The sequence below is a fragment of the Pinus tabuliformis genome, chromosome 6, assembly GCF_031772625.1.
Source record: "Pinus tabuliformis cultivar Carrire ecotype Pingquan chromosome 6, CPIR1, whole genome shotgun sequence".
In the NCBI taxonomy this organism is placed as follows: domain Eukaryota; kingdom Viridiplantae; phylum Streptophyta; class Pinopsida; order Pinales; family Pinaceae; genus Pinus; species Pinus tabuliformis.
The window spans coordinates 1,193,821,414-1,193,845,537 of NC_142292.1; the positions used below are offsets into that span (position 1 = coordinate 1,193,821,414).

General features: G+C 41.2%; 1 protein-coding gene across 7 annotated transcripts in view; it reads right to left on the reverse strand.

The window, feature by feature from the left end:
- The window catches only part of LOC149263025 (phosphoglycerate mutase-like protein 4), a 303,277-nt gene that overhangs the window by 43,439 nt on the left and 235,714 nt on the right, over nt 1-24,124 (reverse strand). For all 7 annotated transcript variants that reach the window (XM_089425607.1, XM_089425610.1, XM_089425612.1 and 4 more), the window contains one exon: nt 1,768-1,843. In XM_089425607.1, the coding sequence (XP_089281733.1) occupies nt 1,768-1,843 (76 nt within the window). The remainder of the gene's footprint in view (nt 1-1,767; nt 1,844-24,124) is intronic.

A 24,124-nucleotide genomic window follows, 5' to 3' on the forward strand; every position in this document is an offset into this window, starting at 1 on the left:
TTCAAATATACGATCATGACAAATGGGTGAGGGACCACATGGTTGGCTTAGGTGGCGGAGAAATGGCACAATGAGCTAGTTGGTGGCAGCAAGGGGCTATTGGCTACCGGTTGAGGATCAATCATGGAGAAAAAATTTATCCCAAGGATATCACCCACAAAATGCTGGGTAACAGACACCATTTAAAGGACTTGGATATTCGTTCTATATGTTGCATTGTCATATGTATATTACATGATATTAATAGCCCCTTTATTACATACATGTAATAGGCTATTGAATGTCATTATTTTGGTTAAATACATCAGCATTCAATTCATCTATCTACCTTTGTAATCAATGATCATATATGAGTGCAACCTTGTATGTTGTAAAGTAGCCAAGCTACATTTAGCTTCATTTACTGTATTGAACTTCAATGTATCGGGATATAATTAAGTCACAAACCTTACATTGTATTTCCACCTCTCCAATGTGATTCCATTCTATTTAAGCAAGACTCGAGAGTGCATATGTTAAATTATAGTATGAACTATGCTTAAGAGAAATTTACTTCAAATCTTCTTATTAGCCCAATATCAATTTCCAGTATTGCAATCACATCAATATGATAGTAAAATGCAGATAGAACATAAATGTAAACAACAAAAGACAAGCCAAGACAAGAGACACAAGATGTGGCACCAGCCAGGGACAAACCCCAATGCGGGGAAACCCTTTGATCAATTCTTCTATATTCTTCAATAATTCAGCAAAGAGAGAGAGATAGTACAATATCACAAATCTGTGATTTTACAACAGCAGCAATACAATCCTAATCAGCAAGGTCAAAGCTGGTCAAACAGCTCCCAAATGACCTTAAGTCAACCTAGGAGAACTCATCCTCTAACAACAATAGTAAGCAGCCCAAAAAAGTCCACAAAATATGGTCAAACAGCAGTCCACATGTTAGCACTCCTGCAGTCAGCCCTAACCAGTCAACGGTAGTCAAATCTGTGGTCAAACAGGCCAACATTTGGCTGCCCAGCAATGCGGATAGCCTAGGAGAGGCTTCCCAACCCAAGAACGCAGTCAATACTCCTCTTTGCTGGTCAATGCATGCATAAAACAGTCCTGCTGCTCCACAGTCAGCGCTAGGTCAACGCTGCCCTAAAACAGACAAGCGTCCTTCCTTCTCCCACATGTGAGTGTCTTCCTCCTCCTACGCATACCCAAGAGACTAGGAGAGAGAGGAATGAGATGGTGAGATGATTGTAATAATGCCTCAACATCTCCTCTTCTTATATGCCACGTTGAGGATAAGCTGGGGGTGTAAAACACTATTTTACTTGTTGGCCGACCTTGACAAATTGTCAAGAAATACAAATAAATTCATATCTCCATGAATACATGTCGGAATCGGATGATCATTAGATCAATTCTACACCTCTCAATGAGAGGAATCCAAGAAAAATATCAGCAGCCATAAATGAGGTGACACACATGGAGTTTTGCCATAGTTGCCAATTTTAACAGCATACTATGAACAATGGCAACAATATTTCTATTGTTTGTTGTCACATGTCCCATGAATAATATAGTCATTTGTTTATCATCAGTGATCCAATTTCCTATGTCTAATTCCAAAAGTAACCACTAGGTCGTGCCAAAGGTGGATGGGGGGCATTAAACTCATTTTCAAATCAAGAGTTCATATACATAAAGCAATGCCATGAAAATAACAATTCTTTAGCTAACACAATGATTGAATTTGTTCTTGTATTTTACCTCTGTGGTTATTTGTAATTTCCTCTAAAGCAGATTTTGAACGCAGATAAAGTTGGTTAATGCTCTCTCCTTCACCCTGAAACAAGCATTAAATGGATAAGCCAACAAAACAGACTACTATGAAAAGACTAATAGCTTAAAAGTAAAACTTACATGCCCCAGATATGCTTAAATATATAAACATGTTTATATGGATCTTAGAATCCCCACAAGGTCCATTTATATTTTATACTCTTCTTCCCAAAAGTCATCTCTTTTGTACATCGCATAGATATGTCAATTTAAAAACAACATTAAAATCATAATGCATCCTTCTAATCCACAAAATTATGAAAACACTCAACATAGTCAAGAAGAAGCCATACAATATCAAAGCTAGATTATGCTCCTCTAAAAGGAGATGCCCTTAGAATAGATTTTACTAAGGTGAAAATAAAAGAATAATGAATTATATGCAAGCTAGAAAATTTAGGAACATAAACTAGCCTGAATGATAAAATTACTATATGGATGTGAGATGTTATCAACATTTATTAAAACTTGAAGTAATGGAAAGGGCCAATGCAAATTCATTAGAACAGGATTTTGATTTTAAGTTGGTGAAGCTTAGGGTTTAAAATAACTCCCTGATTATCAGGCATCCAAGGTCTTGCCATGCCTTCAAAAGTTTGCAATCATCGTAGTTTACCCGCTTATGATTTTGCTCATATGTTAGGCCCCTATACTACTAGTGTAACCCCTTATTGTTATTAGTAAAACCCACTTATTATATTGATGTACCCATGTAGTGCTCATATTGTTACTAATGTACCCCATAGAAGCCCACTATTGTTATTATTGTGCCCTTACATTATTATTGTTATGTCGGCTCTGATTATGTTATGACCCCTTAGACTCCTATATATAGAAAGGAGGTCTTTTCATTCGTATCATTGAATAATTGTTCATTTATGTAATGTAAAGGAGGTTGCCCCCTCGAAGAGGCTGAATTCTAAGGCGTTGATCTATCTTTTCTTGAGCTGGTTTCATAACATTTGGTTTCAGAGCTTTGGATTCTAGGGTTTTGCTGCTCCAAACAGGTCATCGTGTCATTTTCGCTATAACTTTTTTTCTGCGACGTTTCAGAAGTTGCAAAAAAAACCCATTTGAGAAGAAAGCGCGCTGAACCTTGGGTCCGAATTTCAGATCATTTCGCGCTATATTTGCGGAGATATGATCTGAGGAAGTTGGTCTTTTTGCAGACTCCTGAATTACATTCCAAACAGGTGACCTGAGGAAAATAGTCATAACTTTCTCTCTGAGCATTGGATTGAAATTTCGTAAGAAGGTACAGAAAGAGGACAGACTGTAGTTTCTTGTATATCTTTTTTAGAGCCAAAGGTCGAAAAATTGACACATGGCACTTCATACAAGTTCGCTCTTCTGGAAAGGTCTATAATCAGGTCATCTTGGGAGATTGTGCATAACTCTTTTTTGGAGAATCCAATTTGGATCAGACTGGTGGCATTGGAAAGAGAACACAGAGGGCTACTACAGGTAGCAATTTCAGAACTTAAATATCCGCAAGTACAGAGTTACAGTCGTTTCAAGATCGAGGTCCTAAAATCAAGAAAAAGCAAGATGAGGAAGTTTGATGGCAAGGATCCGGTAAATTGGATACTTCAGATGGAGCAATATTTTGATCTACATGGTGTACCACTGTTACAAAAGGTATGTATTGCATCTTCATATTTAGAACCGGATCTCGTAAACAACTTGTTACATGGTCAATTCTCACGGAGGAAATGATAGCACATTATGAGGATACAAAGAGCAACACCTTCTTTAGAGCAACACCACAACAATTGGAAAGAGTAAAAGGGTTTTGTGACATATTTGAAAGCAAAATTATGGCAACAAGGAAGTCTACCCCTCACAACTTTAAAGATGGACGTGTTGTTTCTCCTAGCCTTCCACAACCTACAAGGGTTACACCACAACAATTGGAAGAAAAAAGAGAAAAAGGGCTTTGTTACAATTGTGACAGCAAATGCACTAAAGGTCATAAGTGTGCTGAGAAGAAATTATTTTACATAGAGTATGAAGAGGAGGAAGAAAAGGATCAAGAAACATCAAAAGAAGAGAATATATGCCAGGACCCGACCCCAGAGAAAAAAGAAATGAATCAGAACATATCTTGTAAACTATTGGCAAGAATGACCACTCCTCAAACTCTCAAGATAGAAGGACATATCAAGAAGAAAAAGGTGCAAGAAGTGAAAGATCACATCAAGAAAGAAGAAATGAATCCAGCCATATCTTGTAATTCAGTGGTTGGAATTACCACTCCTCAAACTATCAAGATAGAAGGACATATCAAGAAGAAAAATGTTCAAGAAGTGAAAGATTACATCGAGCATCAAGAAATGAATCCGACCATATCTTGTAAAGGATTGGAAGAAATTACCACTCCTCAAACTCTAAAGATAGAAGGACATATCAAGAAGAAAAAGGTTCAAGCAGTGAAAGATCACATCGAGCATCAACAATAAGTTCTCCAACTTTTAAAGGATAACGCCTCTTTGGTGCAAAATCAAATGAAACAACAGGTAGATCAACATCATAGTGAAAAATGTTTTGATGTAGGTGACCGGGTATTTTTACTGCTACATCTAAAGCAAGCTATTTATGAGAAGGAAATGTTGGCAATACTACATGCACTTAAAAAATGGCGACCTTACCGAATGGGAAGACTCTTCAAGGATGAGGATGTGGAAGCATTGTTTTGTGCTATTTCTATTATCCAACCAGATTGGATAAATGAAGCAAGGGATCAATGGAAGAAGGACAAAGAAGTATGGCCACTTATTCAAAAGTTGCAAAAGATCCCAATTCAAACAATATTGCCAGATATTGAAAAGGAAGGAAAAACCATATTGGAACCTGGAGCAGTCACAGAAACAAGAACCCGACAGCTACGAAATCGATCAATTTCAGAGTATCTCATCAAGTGGAAGAACTTACCTGCTAAAGATTCCACATGGGAGGACAAGAATTTTATACAGAAGCATCAAGAACTACTCAAGCATTGAGGACAACGCTTTTTGAAGGAGAGGGGCATGTTAGGCCCCTATACTACTAGTGTAATCCCTTATTGTTATTAGTAAAACCCACTTATTATATTGATGTACCCATGTAGTGCCCATATTGTTACTAATGTACCCCATAGAAGCCCACTATTGTTATTATTGTGCCCTTCCATTATTATTGTTATGTCGGCTCTGATTATGTTATGACCCCTTAGACTCCTATATATAGAAAGGAGGTCTTTTCATTTGTATCATCGAATAATTGTTCATTTATGTAATGTAAAGGAGATTGCACCCTCGAAGAGGCTGAATTCTAAGGCGTTGATCTATCTTTTCTATCTTTTCTTGAGCTGGTTTCATAACATCATAGCAGTCTTACAGATCAAGGGCACTCTCCATATAAGACTGCTTTCAAGACTGGCAACCACAATTAGATCAATAATGGGATGAATTCAGATGTAATTGCAAAAGTTTATTGTTGCGCTGAATCTCAAATCCCATTTGGTGAAACATTTCTATTTTTATCATAGGCAAGAATATCAAAATGTAAATATGTATGTCATACATGCCTTTATTAATACCAAATAACCTTCATTCATGATCGTTTACATGCTAATTCTTATAGAGAGACATGTTTCTACATTAGGTGTTATAACATTCCTTGAAGGTCAGACCTTTGGACTTTCATATTGGCCTTTTTTTATAACACTTTTCAGGCCAAAAAAATCCATGTTTGATAAACTTCCAAGGACTAAAGAGAGGGATGAATTTCAAGAAGGTTAGAGCGAACCCAAAACTTTTAGGGGGTCATCCCATAAAACACAAAACAGAAATAGCAAAAAATACATTTATAAAGGAAACAACCAAATTTGAGTCATTCTATTCACAATGAAAAGAAACATTATTTTAAGTATTTATAAATGTACTTTTGATTATTCCCTCCCATGTGTAGTCATCCATGCTTCCCTACCATATCAATGCGTCACATTTGATTTGCAAGTATCCCAACTAAACTATATATTTTCAGGTTTAGATGTATTGTGAATTAGAGGCTTTCCTTCCTATACCACTCTTTAGTTACACTTGTGCATTCTCCTAGCTTTGGCATTTCAGCTTTTGTTGTATCAGCGAGATTGAATAAAAGCCAACCATTATGTTATTGTAGCAATCATGTGACATGAACGAAAAACGCGTACACATATAACCACACAACCCAATGATGTGGTCACAAATGCACACACAATTGAATTGATTATCACTATATTAGTGCATTTAAATAGGAAATATATGTCACAAGATACCACATTACAACAGAATGGTCAACTTGTAAACCTTGGACATTAAACTATTGACCCAATCAACAAAATTATGCAAGGTGGTCTCACTCTTTAAGCTCTAATATTCCCAAGGGAAAATTAACAGTGATAAACAAAGGATCAACAATACATGCAACACAAAGTTCACACATAAAATTAAACACCCAGAAATACTCCAAAAAACTTTGCCAGGCTAAGCCATTTTCATTATAAATCAATGGGAGTGTACAATATAAGTATCGAGTGAATGCACTTGGGCTTTCCAAAGGCAAGCTAGACAAGTGCCAGGTGAATAAAACAAGTGCCCGCATGCTGGAAAGGTGTCCCCCTCAATGCTTTGTGTTGACCCTGGAAAACTACATTGTTGGCTAGTAAGGATCTGTTGTTTGGCCCTCCTCCATTGCTCAAAAAATTCCAAGAAATTAACCTTGATTTCTCCTCAAGTAACCCACCAAAACCCAGAAAGTGTTTGGCCTAGTTCTAACCTCCGAATTTACCCCCAATTTCCATGTGCTCTTCCAATAGTTGGGTAATTCAACCCACCTAGAAATGACATCGCTCAGCTCCTCCAAAATGATGGCAAATGCTAGAAAAACTCCCCTCTGGATGCCTCTACAAATTCCATCTCAATTCAGCCCCCAAAGTCTATCAACCCAGCTCCCACGTGAGGCCTAGAAATTGCCTTTGCGCAGGCCTAGGCAGTCCCTAAAATAATGTCAATGCTATAGCAAAAGTTCCACAGAAATGTGTCTGGCTAGCACTCCAAATATTCAACAAAAAATGGTCTAGTGCTCTCCCAGAAAGCCCAACAAGTTCGTTGCTCCAAAACCAGCTCTCCTAGGAAGTGTGTGTTTCTCTCCTATGCCCAAACTGTTGAATAATTCCCTGAATATCTGATGCAACACCCGAAACAACTCCCCAATAGTGTAGATCTTCCTCCTTGGGCTGGCACTCGATGTCCACCGAAGGTAAGGTGTGATTCTCACCTGAGAGTTTTGTGTGTTGAACAACACTTGCAGACTTGGCTCAACAGTTCAAGCGTGCTAGGTAGGTTCGATTAGCAAAGGTTCAAAAGCCCCAAAATGATGTAAGCTTCTCCTATTTATCCTTGAGCCTTCTTTCTCCCTTGTCAGTCCAATGCTTCGATTTCCTTTACCCCTTCTCCCTCCAAGAGTGCGAATTGACTAGGAGTGCGTATTTCCCTTTTGGGGGCGGCCCCCACCATCCACTAAGAAATCGATTTGTCTTTCTCCCCCTATGTTGGAGCCTCCCTCAACCAAAATTGCAAGTCGGGCCATCCAACCCACTTTGTCTCAAGTTAAAGACCAAAATTATCAAAATTGAGCAAAATTGTATTTTCACTTAGCAATAGGGTTAACTAGGAATATCATAGTCTGCCCGCCAAAATGTTGCTTGCCCTCAAGCATCTATAGTGATGGGTGCTGAAGTATTTGCTCACTCTCCCAAGTGGCATCCTCATCGGGTAAGTTCTTCCACCTTATCAGAAACTCCTTGATGATTATACTCCTCAATCTCCTCTCCCTGGTGTCCAGAATAGCCTTAGGCTTAAGAACCAGATGCCCATCATCATCCAACAGAGGTAGCTCAATAATTCTCCTAGTATCTTCTTGAGGCATGAGACATGGAAAACGTTATGCACCCTGCTTCTAGGCAAAAGCTCTAACTCGTATGCCACCTCACCAATCCTCCTGGTCACTCTGTAGGGCCCATAAAAACATGGTTGTAGCTTCCCAGCCCCCTTCTGCTTCAGCATGGACTTCCTGTAAGGTTGGAGACACAAGAAAACAAGGTCTCCCACCTCAAAATGTCTCTCAACCTGATGCTTGTCTGCATACATCTTCTGTTGATTTTGGGTTGTTTGCAAATTATCTTTGAGAGCCTTAAGGATGTTTTGGCTCTCCTGTATCTAATCTTTGGCCTTCAGGGACCGACTGTTTCCAAAAACAAGGTCAGCAAAAAATAAAGCATCATATCCATATAAAGCTCGGAAAGGTGACATACCAATAGACATGTGATAGGTAGTATTGTAGCAATACTCCCCCAAGTGTAGCCATCTCGCCCAAGCTCATTGCTGCCCTGTCACATAGTTCTGCAAAGACCCCTCCAGCCACTTGCTAACTATCTCGGTTTGCTTATCTGTCTAGGGGTGGTAGCTGGTACTAGGAGTGAGCATTGTGCCCACCAGCGTGAAGAGATCTTGCCAAAAAGCCCCCTGAAGCAGTTGTCCCTATCACTGACTATGGTCTTGGGGAGACCATGCAACCAAAAAATATCCCTGAAGAATAGCTCTGCAACTTGCGAAGCAGTGTACCTTGTGGGGGTAGCAAAGAAATGGGCATACTTCGTCAACCAGTCCACCACCACATAGATATAGTCACGGCCCTACACCATAGGGAGTTCTATGATGAAATCAAACGAGATGCTCTCCCACTTACCCTCCAGAATGGGAAGCGGTTGTAGTAACCCCGCGGGAAGAGTCAAGTCCCCCTTGTTCATCTGGAGGCCTTACACTCCTGTAATGCCTCAACACGTCCCCCTCGAGGCCCCTCCAAGTGAAACGTTCCCTGACTGTCCTATAAGTCTTCAGGAACCCCTAATGTCTTGAGAATGGCGAATCGTGGGATGCATGGAGAATCTTCCCCCTCAATTGTGACCCAGGTACAAGATATATGCGCCCCTTGTAGTAAATGACATCAACCATCACCCAGTAGCGCTCATCCCCATGAGTATCATCCAAGATCTCACATGCCTGTCAATCCTTGGAGTACTCCACTAAAAGATGCACATTCCAATCATGGCAGAAGCTCATGAGTGAACATGTCAAGGGCTCCTGTATAGGGCATCTGCCACTATGTTATGCTTGCCCTTGACATACTTTATGTCGAATTCATAGGCCAGAATCCTGCTGACCCACTTTTGTTGCCTCTCATTAAGGTCGTTCTGCTCCAAAACATGGCAAAGACTATTATGATTAGTCTTCACTATGAACCTGTTGCCCACCAAGTAATGTTAGAATTTGGCCAATGCATGCATGATGGCCAACATCTCCTCCTCATAGATAGAATATAGCCTCTCATGACTAAGGAGCTTCGGACTCTCAAAATTTATCATGTGGCCTCCTTGTAACAACATTGCACGAATGCCCTCGCCTAATGCGTCACACTCCAAGGTGAACGGCTGCAAAGCCAACATCGGGCAAAACCGACATCGGACCGCTGCACATCACCTGCTTGAGGTGCTCAAATGTTCCTGTCCTCTATCTGTCCATGCGAATGCCCCCTTCCTAGTCAGATCTGTGAGGGGTGTCGCTAACTGTGAGAAGCACTTTACGAACTTCTTGTGTGAAAATTTCATCTATCACATTAACTGGAAATTATTTTCCTAATTGTTAAATTATTTAAAAATTTATTTGCAATTTACTACGCCAAATATCAAATCATTAACACTGTGATTTTCACAAACAAAACGGCAAAAGAAAATAGCGTTGGAAATTGAGAAAATACTAGCACACACACAATAAAAATGACAATTATTTTTGGACAATTGTCCCCGCAAAAACCCAACTTGGGAAAACCAATGCAACAGCTAAGGGTTTTATTATTATGCAACAGTGAGAAATTCTAAGTACAATAATCTGGATGTCGAAATATGGCAAACCCACAAAGAAAAATATTGGAAAAAATACTAGAGGGAAATTACCCTCACTCCAGGCAATTCTGGCACTAAACTGCATCTAAAAAGAAAGTCATCCAACTGGGCCTATGCAGGCTCTATGTCATCCTGATGTTGCCTGCTACAACTATTGCCTGAACTGATTGCTAATCTAGTCGTTCTGCCTGTCGTTGGCTGGGAAAACGTCTCTCCGACACCCTGGGACCTCTGCCCAGCTTCTGGAACAAAAAACGCTTGCCCTCATCAGCAAATTAAACTGCCTTCTTAGGCTTTTGCGCTAGGATTGCGCCAGTGTTTTAAAAACTGGCCGGTTTGAACCGGTAACCGGTCAAACCGGTTGGTTCACTAGCCAACCTGGTCAAACTGGCAAAAAACCCCAGTTGGACCCCTCCCTTCACCCAAAATTTAGAAAAAGTTAAAAACCCATCTTAACCGACCGATTTAGAACGAAACCGACCGATTTATGGTCAGCCCGGCCAATCTCATCCTAAACCATTCAGTTAGTTGCCAAGGCCAATGCAAGTTAGACATGCAATTAGAGTGCAATGCAATTAGAGAAATAAACACTTTTTTATTAATGATATTACCCTCTAGACAAAGGAGGAAGGCTCTTTTTCAAGGAACTTCTCTACAAGGCGATAACCTATCAAAAACAGATCCACTTAAGATGGTCCAAAACTACTTCAAGGGTCAGACTATGAATGACTTATAGCCTTCCAGCAAGATGATGACAACAAGAAATTTCTTGGGTTAAGGAGCAAGATCTTCAAATGTAATAGACGATAAGAATGCCAGGTCTTTCCTGCAAGAGGAGCTTGAAATCCAATGATGAAGAGTCCTGCAATTAAAGCTAGACAATCACCTTATACCAGTGATTGGAATGCAATGGGATTTTCTTGGTAGAAAAATGCAATAGGCCAGCAATTGTCCTCCAAAGGTTCTACTCAATAGTAGTTTAATTCTGCAAGATGATGAAATCACAATTCTGGGAACAAAATAGATCACTCTAATAGGCAAATGAGCAATGTTGAATGACTTGTACTTGCAACATGGGATAGGTCACTGAAACACTACAAGGTCATGTACCTTGGGCTAAAGTATTTTTTTACTCTATGAAACAATGTCAAGGAACAAGTGAGATAACTCAAATAATTGAAATTTGCTAACAAGGAAGAAATGAATACCACCACTCAGATTAGCCAATTGTACCCACTTATTTCATTTTTTGGACTTTATAAGCCATTTAGAGCTTCATTTCTTATGTATTTTTTTGATGATATGTATTACACTCGGTGCCATTTTGATATATTCACCTTTACATGGTATATAAATGAGCAAACTTTGCATATTTTGTCTCTATTGGCTTGGAATCATGGTTTTAAATCATAAAATGGTTTTTTCATTAAAAATTAATTATTTAATGTATTTTTTTTAAATCGGTTCATTTAGACCTAACCAGTCCCATTTTGACTAGTTCTGGTTTGAAACTAGGTTTATTAGGTGGATCAGTCCAATCACCGGTTCCGGTTTTTAAAACTATGGTTGCGCAGCCTCCTGGACAAACTTTAGCCTTTCTGCAAATGCACTCACTGGATCTGGAAATCTTCCTCCAGCCTCACTGTCTATGCCCCTCATTGTCTTTGCTTCGATCTCTGGCTTTCCGGCAACTGCTACTGCTCTTTGGAAATCGAAGTGCTCAAGTGTCTTCTCCAAGTGCCCATCGACTTCTTCTTATAATCCTCTATTGGAGCATCAACGACAAAGATTAAATCTTAATCAAGGGCTAGGATCATCTCAAAGTCGATCCGTGTGAGTTTCTAGAGAATTCTCACCTTGACTTAATTTATTCTGATTAATTAACTTTATTCCCTAAGTTTAGACTTAGGAATATTTAAAAATCGGCTAATAATCTAATTAAGCTATCTCTAGGTGGAATTTCCATAAACGATTTCAGGGTTTTGGATGTCTCATGTATTCTAGCCCCTCCACCAAGTTTCATGACTAGAACACATCTGATGTTACAAAAACTAATACTCCCTCTTAGTGAGGACTGTGTTCTAGTGTTGCACACCCTGCTACAACACTTTGTCTCTATATCACCCTCTGTCACGCTATTGATGTCTGGCCATACTGCCCACCAACCACTGCGCAACTTTGATGTTGCATATGTGTTGCCGTTGACACTGCCATACTGCTGCCAACCTTGCATCAGCACTGCAACTACCTCTCATCTGTTGTTGTTGCAACTACAACAACTACAACTAAGAAGCATCCAAAATACTGAATCAATTGTGTTCAGTATGATGCGTCTGTCTCCTCAGCCTTGACTGCTACTAGCTACTGCATTGTCTACCAAGGAATTTGCATTGCTCATTAATTTTTTCAACTAGGGTCAAATTCCACCTTGGACAACTCATATGACCGAGATGATGATTGCATCAAAATTCTTCTTTTCGTGAGCACTAAAATCAACCTAAATATCACCCCATTCGAATAAGCAGAAGTTGATTTTTGAAATATTTTATTTACTCATGTATAATGGAATAGGTTGGCCTTAAGCACATGTAAAATTGGACAAGTTGGCCTCAACCCCAAGTGGACTCTCATGGAAGCCTATAAATAGAAGAGACCTCAAACTCATTTAGACACATTGATCAACCCATCTTTTACTCTCTTCTTTAGTCTTGGTTCGCACAAGTCTGATGGAGGAAGTTCACACAAGGGTCCGAAATTATATGGGTGAAGCTCGCATGAATATAGGGTTTTTTTTTCTCGGATGCACGCACGTAACTAAGCTTTTTCGTCCCTAGACGCACACACACAATGGCTAAGAGAGTGCTTAGGAAGTCTCAGACGCTCACACAAAATCCCGAAGGCAGTGTCTAGGGTTTCTGAAGCAGATCGGACCGCGTTGGTCCCTGTACGATCGCAAAGAGTGGTCAAGGGAGCGTCCGGGCAGTCCTAGACGCCCGCACAGTAATTGGAAGAGAGCATTTGGGGGTTTGGAGCAATTCTGCGTGAGTTTGACCTCGGACACGTGCATACAGTCTTCTTGGGAGTGTCAGGGTCAGACACAGACGCCCTCACACAGTGTCTAAGGGAGCGTCCAGAAAGTTTCAGACGCACGTAGTCTGCCTTGTTGGGAGCGTCTAGGGTTTTGAACTAGGGTTTAACAGTTGCCTTGAGTTGACTTCAGTGGTTTGATGGATCAAGGGTTTCTCTCTGTTGTTCTATAGTTCTGAAATCTGTTTCTATTCTGTAAATCTCTGCTCCAAGATTATGTATTGGGCTCATTGTACTCTCTGCTGAAATTTTTTTATGATGATCTAACAAAGAAGAAGATTTGAAAGGGTTTTCCCCCTTGTGGGGTTTTTCCTTGGTCTTGGATGAATCTGCTGTCTCTTATGGTTGTGTTGTTGTCTTCCTTGTCATTGCATGTATTGTTCTATCTTCAGTTACAGTTTATGATTGGTTACATTGCTAATAATTGGATGCATTGTTAAATGAAGAAGTAAATTGGGCTAAAGTAATTGATACCGCATAGAACAATCTGAAAAATTAACTTGGCTTCAGAGCTGAGGTGAATGACAAACCCAAAAGAAGACAAGCATTGAAGCCCTCATTATTAGAAAGAAGATTGCCTAGTCAAGGTCAAGATGTCTTCCTCTACCTTCAAGGAGCATGAAAAGTTGGGTGACGCATCAAACTTTGTTGCATGGAAAGTCAGGTTGGAGATCATAGCTGACAACAATGATGTGTTGGAATACATTCAAGGAAGGATGCTCAAGCCTCCAGAAAATGCTTCTGCTTCCCTCAAAAAACATGTACAAGAAAGGTGAGTCCAAAGCAAAGCAAATTATAGTTGATGGTTTACAAGATCATTTACTTGCATATGTTGGGAATTTAAGAAAGTCTAAAGACATGTATGACAAGATAGCCAGCATGTATGAAATCAACAATTTGAATGAGATCATCACCTTGAAATATCAACTCAAGGAAACCAAGATGAACAAAGGAGAAGTTGTTCAATCCTACATTATGAGGATATCTCGCCTTAGAGATCAATTGCAAAGAGTTGGAGAAAATGTGCCTAATAGGGAACTAGTAGTTGTGACTCTTAGAGGTCTCCCTCCTATTTGGGAAACCTTCATTACTACAATAAGCAACAACAATGTCCTTCCGTCATTTGATGAAATTGTTGGGAAGCTTACTCAAGAAGAATCAAGGATGATAGTAAGAGGAAGGATTCAAAAGCATGAAGAGGGAGAGTCCGCTACATATATCACTCATGACAAAAAGAAGGGAAAAGGAGGTCCATCAAGGAAGCCTCCTTCTCAAAATACAAAAGGAAGGAATGACAGATCTTTATCTCATATTGAATGCTATAATTGCCACAAGAAAGGTCATTATGCTCGAGACTGTCTTGAGAAGAGAAAAAGGCCACGTTACAACACTAGAAGCAACAACAATAATAAAAGAAGAAAAGACAATCAAACGAATAACCGCGATAGAAGATATGAAAGAAGAAGAAGAGATTCCTCAAGCGACCGTTAAGAAGATCATCCTCCTCAAAATAATTCAGGAGTTTGGCAAAGAATCTCGTGTTTCATGACAAGTCCATGCACATTGAGATTTGATATCACTTTATTCGAGACATGGTGCAAAGAGGAGCTGTTAGACTCCATCACATATCGACATATGAGCAGATTGCAAATATTCTCACCAAGGCATTACCGAAGGGAAAGTTCTTGGTCTTCAGAGAGCAGCTTGGACTGATGGATGTGGCCCCGCCGAATAAAGGGCAACGCTGATCGAGGACACTAAGCCAACTCTTCCCACCTTGTTTGAGCTCCCAAGGCGAGGAATTGAGATAGAGGGCTCCTGGGCTTAAGGGATCTCTGGACAATAGGGTACTCCCGTATCTGTTACCCATAGGATTGAAGATGTTGCTCCCCTATCTTCATAGGGCTGTAGATGTTTCTCCCCTATCTCGTCTATGCAGAGTATACCCCAATTGGCATCATACCCTCAAGCAGGGCTTGTTGGGAATATTGCTCCCCATTTGGCCAACGGGTTGAGAGTGTACTTGGGGTGTACAACCCAAGCCGATTATGATGAAGGTGTTCTACCACATGACTATTGAGGGTCATTGATGGAAAGATTAGTGGGTGATAGGATTGGGTTGAGACTTGTTCCCCTTTTGAAATTTTGGGTTGAGAATGAGCTCCCCGATGAGATTCTAGGGTTGAAGATGTGCTCCCTTGTATGATTAAGTTATCCTATTGCCCGGTATGGGTCGAAGCTATTGCTCCCCAATTCCTCTTCTTTTAGATCCGAGAAAGTTTCAGCAGATAGAGTTGAGAAGAGACAGCCAAAGCATGATGACAACATGACAGGATGGTGTGATGATCAACAGACAAATATTGGCAAGTGGGATTCTTCCTAGTTAAGAGGGAGTGTTAAATTTTGCAACTATGATCAAATTCCACCTTGGACAGCTTAGATGACTGAGATGATGATTGCATTAAATTCCTCTTTTTGAGAGGACCAAAATCAACCTAAATATCACCCCATTTGGACAAGCAGAAGTTGATTTTTGAATTATTTTATTAACTCGTGTATAATGAAATAGGTCGGCCCTAAGCACATGTAAAATTGGACAGGTTGGCCTCAGCCCCAAGTGGACCCTCATGGAAGCCTATAAATAGAAGAGACCTCAAGTTCATTTAGACACATTGATCAACCCATCTTCTACTCTCTTCTTTTGTCTTGGTTTGCACAGGTCTGGTGAAGGAAGTTCGCACAAGGGTCCAAAATTATAGGGGTGAAGCTCGCACGGATCTAGGGTTTCTGTTTCATGGATGCACGCACGTAACTGAGCTTTTTCGTCCCCGGACACACACACACAATGGCTAAGAGAGCGTCCAGGAAGTCTCAGATGCTTGCACAGAAGCCTGAAGGGAGCGTCTAGGGCTTCTGAAGCAGATTAGACGGTGTTGGTCCCCGAACGCTCACATAGAGTGGTCAAGGGAGCATCCGAGCAGTCCCAGACACCCGCACAGTAACTGGAAGAGAGCGTCTAGGGGTTTGGAGCAGATATGCATGAGATTGACCCCGGACGCACGCATACAATCTTCCTGGGAGCATCCGGGTCAGACACAAACACCCTCACACAGTGGCTAAGAGAGCATCCAAAAAGTTTCAAATGCACGCAATCTGCCTTGTTGGGAGCATCCAAGGTTTTGATCTAGGGTTTGACAGTTGGCTTCAGTGGTCTAATGGATCAAGGGTTTCTCTCTATTGTTCTGTGGTTCTGCAGTCTGTTTATGTTTTGTAAATCTCTATTGCAAGATTATGTATTGGGCTCATTGTACTCTTTGTTGAAAACCTTTTATGACGATCTAACAAAGAAGAAGATTTGAAAGGGTTTGCCCCCATGTGGGGTTTTCCCCTAGTCTTGGACCAACCTACTGTCTCTTATGGTTGTGTTGTTGTCTTCCTTGTCATTGCATATATTGTTCGATCTTCAGTTACATTTTATGATTGGTTACATTGCTAATAATTGGATGCATTGTTAAATGAAGAAGTAAATTGGGCTAAAGTAATTGATACAAGATAGAACAATCTGAAAAATTAACTCTGTTGCCAACTCTACACTGAGCCACCTGCTCTGTTGTCAACTTTGCACTGCGCTCCCCAGCACCTGACTGCTACTAGTCTGCAACTGTCACTTTGGTACTAACTGCATCAACTACCACTGGTCCATCCTGATACTGAATATTGTGGGGCCCCGTAGCCAGGTAATGATCCATGAGGAGGACAGCTCAAGGATCCTGCCCAAATATCTGGGACTCTAATCTATAATCATATTGTGGCTACTACCTCTACATTGTTGCTGCAACTACTGCAATAATGAGTCTGATCTCTTAGATCCTGAAGCACTAGCTTCCATAGGGATGCTCCCTCTGAAACTAGACTCCCTCTGAGTCTCGATCTCCCTATAGGAAATCTCTTTGCTCCCTCCTCGCAACTCACACTATCCCCTTGCACTAGAAACTAGACTACAAAGCTCTACGCTGGGACTTTTTTCGCTGGAACTACACCTGCATACTGCAACTAGGCAATTCACACTAGTTCTGCAACTGTCTCCTAGGTACTGACTACAACTAGATTTGCAACTGTCTAACGACAAATTGCATCTTCTTACAGTGAACCTGCTACTATGATACCGTGGGCTTCTATAGCAAAGGTGATGGTCTTGTTGTAAAAAACTGGAACTGATCTGACTGATCTCCTTGTTGCAACTGCGTTGGACCCTAACCATTCGGCACGTTGGAGTTTCATACACCTCCTCCTCCTGGATCTGGTGCCTAACTATCTCCTTTTGAGCCTAGTCCCTGGCTAGGACCCTTATTCATTTTGCAATTCCCACTAGACAACTCGTACTTCCTCCAACACCTGTCTCTGGTAACTAGAAGTCGATCTGCTGCCCAGATCTACATTCGGGCTAACTCGCACGGCCTCCTCTGGCAATCTCATACGACCATCCCTAAAGAGCTGCAAAATCTAGAAACTCAAAATTGGATAAATAAACCTTGAAAATCTCCCTCTTTCCCTATGCTCGGGTGTTGAATCTACTACTCGCACTCCCTTCTGGAGTGAGAAAATTTGCTCACAGCCACTGCCAATCTACAATTGGAAAAATTTAGATCTCTAAGACTTGAGATCCCCTAAGAGATATTTTCCCTTGGTGTGTGCAATTTCTCTTCCACCTAACGTTGATTCTGTTGCTGCAAAACCCTCTACTTCCAACCAGAAATCTGCTCAGCGAAAATTTAAGTTGTTGTTGCTCCCTCTAACTACTGGAATCCCGGGAAACTCGAACTTTCTGCATCCCTACAACTGAAAATCGAATTTCTGCCCCAGCAATTCGACCTACCTGTCTGAGCAATGTGTTGCCTCTAAGAATTTGAGCCTGCTACTCCTTCTGAGCAGTGAAATTCTTTCCTCCGCTTCTGAGCTTCCTAGCTAATCACTCACTCTGATACCATGTGAAAATTTCATCTATCATAGCAACTGGAAATTATTTTCCTAATTGTCAATTTATTTGCAATTTGCTTCAACAAATATCAAATAATTCACATTGTGATTTTCACAAATAAAACTGTGGAAGAAAATAGAGCTAGAAAATGAGAAAATACTAGCGCACATAATAAAAATGACAACTATTTTTGGAAAATTGTCCCCGAAAAAACCCAACCTGGGAAAATCAATGCAATAGCTCAGGGTTTTATTATTATGCAGCAGTGAGAAATTCTGAGTACAATAATCTAGATGTCGAAATCTGGCAATCCTACAGAGAAAAATAATGGAAAAAATTACTAGAGGGAAATACCCTCACTCCGAGCAATTCCAGCATTGAACTGCTTCTAAAAAGCAAGTCGTCCAACTGGGCCTGCGCAAGCTCTGCGTCAACCTGATGTTGCCTACTACAACTGCTGCCCGAACTGACTGCTAATCCAGTCGCCATGCCTGCTGCTCGCTGGGAAAACGTCTCTCCGGCACTCTGGGACCCTTGCCCGACCTTTGGAACTAAAAAAGTCTACCCTCTTCAGCAAATCAAACTGCCTTCTTAGGCCTATGCACTAGGACTCCACAGCCTCGTGGAGAAACTTTGGCCTCTCTACAAATGCACTCACTAAGGTGGTTTGGGCCCGCCCCTTGCATCAGATATCCTAAGCTCTACAACCCACTCTATATCCCCATGTCTCAATCCTGCCTCCATCTTGTGTGTTGACACTGTCTGTGGGGGATATGAATGCATGCCCCTCAACAAAACAGGCTTCCCATCTAGTCCTATGAACTCCATCTCCAATTTCTGCCAATTAGTGGTAACACGCCCCAAAGAGTAGAGCCATTGAACACCAATCACCACATTGGTGTCTAGAATTACGACCACAAAGAAGTGTTTCGTCATCGAATAGTTCTCCATCACCATTATCATCTCGGGAATGTATCTGGTGCATTACATCATGCGGTCTCTTAGCACCAAAACGAAGAAGCCCGCAAATGACTGTGCATATGCCCTCCTCTCCACCATCTAGGCATCTACAAAATTGTGGATTGCCCCATTGTCTACTAACACTGAAACACGTTGCCCCTGCACCGTGCCCTTGATCCTCAGTGCGAGGTACTTCGACACTTCCCGATGTGAAGCGATAACCCCTATTGCCGACAAGAAAGGAGCCCCTCCTGGTGGGGGTGGTGGGCCTCCTTCTCCTCCTCCTGTCGCTTGTGGCTCATCATCACCAGTACCTATCTCCTCCTCTACCTCATCCTCTGGCTCACTATCAGAAAACACCTATATGTAGTGGGCCTTGCCCTTTGTACATCTATGCCCTGGTGCCCACAGCTCCTGGCAAGTGAAGCACAACCTCCTCCTGCGGAGGTCTCTCCAGGTCTCATCATCCAAATGCCCGCAACCCCGAAAGGGTCGCTATGGTGGAGGGTCTAGTGTTACAATCCCTTTGTGGGAAAGGAGCTCGAGGTGGACCTAGTGCCCTAGCCTTGGAGATTGCATCCTGCAAATCCCTGGCAAAAGATACTGCCTCCTATAAAGTGGTGGGCCTGCGGGACCTCATTAACCCACGCACGGCTCAACCAAGCCCTCAACAAAGGTGTTGACTCTCCTCGCATCCAAGAAGTCTGGCACTATCACTAATACTCTCAAGAACTCAGATATGTAGTGCTTTGGGTTGCCTATCTATCTGAGCTACGTCATCTCCCTGAAATGCGCCTCTAGATCTCTCCTATCAAAACGCTCCACAACCCTCCATGTGAAATCTTCATAGGAAGTCACGCTGGCATGCACTAGCGTGGTCAACCCATGGAACCACCAGTTGTGTGCTGCTCCCTCCAACTGCAGAGTAGACATTATAATGCTTCTACCTCCGTCATTCGACTAAGTTGAAAGTATATGTCTAGCTTCTCAACCCATGCCCTAGTCGTGCACTTGGATAACCCATCAAAAGTGGGGTGGTACATCCTCCCAATGGTATGTTGCAGCTCTAAATTTTGCGTGCCTGAGCACCTTGCGCCCTTGCCCTTTTCATTCTGTTTGAGTTGGAAAAAATCCCAGAATGACAATGTAGCTCCAAAATCCTACCCCATAGATTGCCACTCCCGAAAGTATTCTCCCATAGGCATGTCATCTTGACTAGCCTCCTCACCAGCTCCTAAGGGAAAGAATGTGGGCAACGTAGTCTTGGTTGGCCCACTGAAAGCTTGTGGGTGTTTCAGGGGGGAATGATGGTCATACTGGCGAGAATCCCCTGAAGTTTCCCCAAACAGAAAATCTTGGTGCAGAGTTGCGGGGTAGCACCCCCCCTCGAACCCGCTCCCAATCTGTGCTCCGAGCGGGAGCGGCTCGGGAGCACGCTCTTGATAAAAAAAATTGCGCTCCCTGCCAAAACAAGGAGCGACCTCGGGAGCGTCGCTTCCGTCGCTCCTAGAGCGAAAATTAAAGCCTGGGAGCAATCAGGGAGCGATCGCTCCCGAGCTTTTAATTTTTGCTTCGAGAGCGACGCGCGCGCCGCCGGAAGCGAAAAGCGCGAAAAAAATAAGGAGCAAGGAGAAGCGAGGAGCGAGTGCCGATGAACAAGGAGCAAGCCTGCCAGGAGGTTAGTAACTTAGTAATTTAGTAGTTTAAACTTTAGTTACTTAGTAATTTAGTGATTTAGTTTAGTTTAATTAGTAATTTAGTAAATATATAACTTATTTAGTAAATGAATCATGAATCTAAATAAATTAAATTAATTTTCTCATTCCCATTCCCATTAAATTTTGCAGATTCAAAAGCCTACAAATATCAAACATCATGGACCTGGTTATATTTCTTGGCATTTTCTTCTTCTTGGTCGCTTTTCTGGTTATTATGGTGCTGGAGAGTAGGAAACGAAGGGGCCAAAATGAAGAGGGGGGTGAAGAAGCTGGAGAAAGTGGATTTGATGAAAACCCCGGTGAGGAGGAGCTGGAGGAGGGTGAACATGACTCTCAAAAAACTAAACAAGACCAAACCCCATTGTGGAAATATGTTAACAAGCCTGAAGCAAGGAAAGGGGGTGGATCCACTAAATTTCATTGCCCCCATTGCAACAATAGTTACACAGGTTCCTACACTCGTACCAAAAAACACCTCTGCGGGAAAAGGCCATGGGATGGAGATAAACAAATAGGAATCAAAACTTGTGCAGCTGTGTCAGCGACAGATAGAGCCAAATACATAAGGGAAGAGGAGGAAGCCCAATACAAATCTAAAATATCAAGGGGTTTCTTTGAACCAAGCTCACAATCACAAGCACAAAGAACTCCTTCAGTATCCTCCCAAGGCAGTGGATATGGAGGCATAGGGTCACCAGCTTTAAGGCGTAGAACCATATCAGATTTCCTTGATGAGGGGTGTAGGAATGATGTGGATTCAAAAGTTTACAGGTTTCTCTATGCATGTGGGATACCATTCAATGTTCTTCGCTCACCTTATTAGCACGAAATGGTTTCTGCCATAAATGATGCCCCTAAAGGATACAAGATCCTTGGATATGACAAGGCAAGAACTATTGGACTTGATCATGAAAAAGCAAAAATATCACATTCTTTGAATAGAATGACAAGTTCTTGGACTGAGCATGGGGTGTCCATTGTATCTGATGGATGGACAAATGTAAAAGGCAAGCCATTGATAAGTGTTATTGTTGTGTCTGTTAGTGGTGCCATCTTTCTAAATGCATATGATTACTCAGAGAAGTTCAAGACTGGCATCAACATTGCAGAAGCATTACTTGAAACAATTGATTGTATTGGGCCATACAATGTCATCCAAGTCATCACTGATAATGCTCCTAATTGTAAGGCAGCAAGAGCAATTATTGAGGATAAATACCCCAACATATTTTGGTCTAGGTGTTTGGTTCACACATTGAACCTTTTGATGCATGATGTTGTTAAGAACAAAAATGAACAATACAAATGGATTGGTGATTTGTACAAGAAAGGCAAACAAATGATAAAATTTATTACAAATCATAGCAATACCCATGGCCTTTTCCGCAGTCACTCAAGATTGGAGTTGTTGAAAATTGCGAAGACTAGATTTGGTAGCTATTAGCTCACCTTCAGGCGCCTTTTGAAGGTAAAAGAGTCATTGGCTAGCATGGTATCAAGTCCACACTAGCAGGTATGAAAGGAAAGGGCTACAAATGCAGCTGACAGGCGAGGTTTTGAACTGGTGGAGGAGGCCGCTCTTGATGGTATGTTTTGGTCAAGTGTGAGGCAAGTATTGGATTTCACCAAGCCCATTTATCACATGATTCAATTTGCAGATACAGATAAACCAGTGATTGGCGAGGTGTATGAGCAGATGGATACCATTTTGGGGCAAATAAAAGATATTGTTCATAACAAAGATCCTGACTTGTACAAACTGATTCACGATTGTGTGTGTGTACAGTGGAATAAACTTAATCTTCCACTACATTGCTTGGCGTATATCCTTACGCCAAAATACTACTCTACATCTTGGTTGGGCCAACCTGCACCAGCGGGTGGGATTAGGACCAAACCCCATTTAGATGCAAAGGTAACTAGAGGATATTTGGATGCATTAGAAAAGTTGATACCTAACAAGGAGGAATGTGTAGTTGTGCGCCTTGAAATAGGCAGATACTTCAGTGGCACTGGTTTGTTTGGTACCTTCCATGCAATGGAAGACACAGACAAATTTGATTCTCTCACATGGTGGGAAACATATGGCGGCCAGGGACTTTTGCCAAAATTGGCAAAAAAAATTCTATCATAGGTTGTAAATACTTCTTCTGCAGAGAGGTGTTGGAGCACCTACAGCTTCATACATAATGTGAACAGAAACAGACTCAATGAAAACCGGGCAGAAAGATTGTTTTATGTGCACTACAACTTGAAGTTGTTGAGTCATTACTGTGATCGGGCTTATGAGGATCCCACATATAAAATTTGGGACAACCACCCATAGGATGACAATTTGGAGGATGGCACTATACATCTTGAAGAACTGGAAGAGGAACTTATAAGGGATGAAGATGAAGTAGTTGCAACAGCCATGCCACCTCCACCATCCAATAGCAGTGCTAGAGTTCTAAGTCTTGTTCCTTTGCTGTCACCACCTCCATCTACAACCTCACGTGGAGGGCATGTGCCTTCTAGTTCTGGTCGTTGGTCTGTGCGGGAGACTCCTAGAAGACCACCATGACCTGCTCATACAGGGGACTCTCGTGGCAAGGGCCACATGTAGATTTACATTTTACTTGTCTTTTCTAGTTTCTATTAGTTTTCATAACTGTTGAGTGTTGAGTCCTTGACTCTTGACTCTTTCATATCATAATGATATTTTTTGTAAACAATATATGACTGTGACAGTGAAAGTTTGAAGTTTGAAGTTGGCAATTATAGCTCATTGGTAATGATTGTGAATTATGAATATGATGCTTCGTGAAAGACTAAATTTGTTTCATTTCATTTCATTATTCATAATTCATTTTATAACATTTCATTTCATGTTAACAGTTAGAACTTAGAAATATCTAAGATATTATTTCTTGTAATGGTTAAACTTAGCTTACAAGTACAATTTTGGTGATCAATGATGATAAATGTTATATATTGAATTTTCAATTTTAAAAGCTTGAAGTTGAAACTTTAAGATTGAATTTGATGAATCATGATTCACGAGACTCAATATGTTGCAATTGTAATATGTATGTTACTAACTTGTGGACATGGTTGATGAAGATTATAACTTCTAGATGATTGATGTGATATGGTTCAATGATCAATCTATGTTTTTTTATGTTTTTTATATCTAATTCATCATTCTACATGTTTTTGTTGACATATATGCATCAAAAATTAAAAAATATAAAAATATATATATTTTTAAAAAATCGCTCCGAGATTTGCTCCCAAACCAGGAGCTTTTGAAAATGTCGCTCCCGCTCCCAAGTAACACTGTCCTGGTGAATGACCCTGTCCCGATTCTGTTGCTTGATCTCGCCCAACATCTCCTTTTGTCCCTTAGCCAAGTCATTCAAGGCCCATAAGAGGTTCTCAAAAGCTAGCTCCTCTTTGCTCTTTGGCTCCCCCATGTCTACCTCCTCTACTGCCTGTTCTGGGGTCTCCACGTCAGGTGCGATTTCCAACTCTCTCTCCTAGCTCCTGTACCTCTGCCTCCGATAGGTAACATTCTACTTT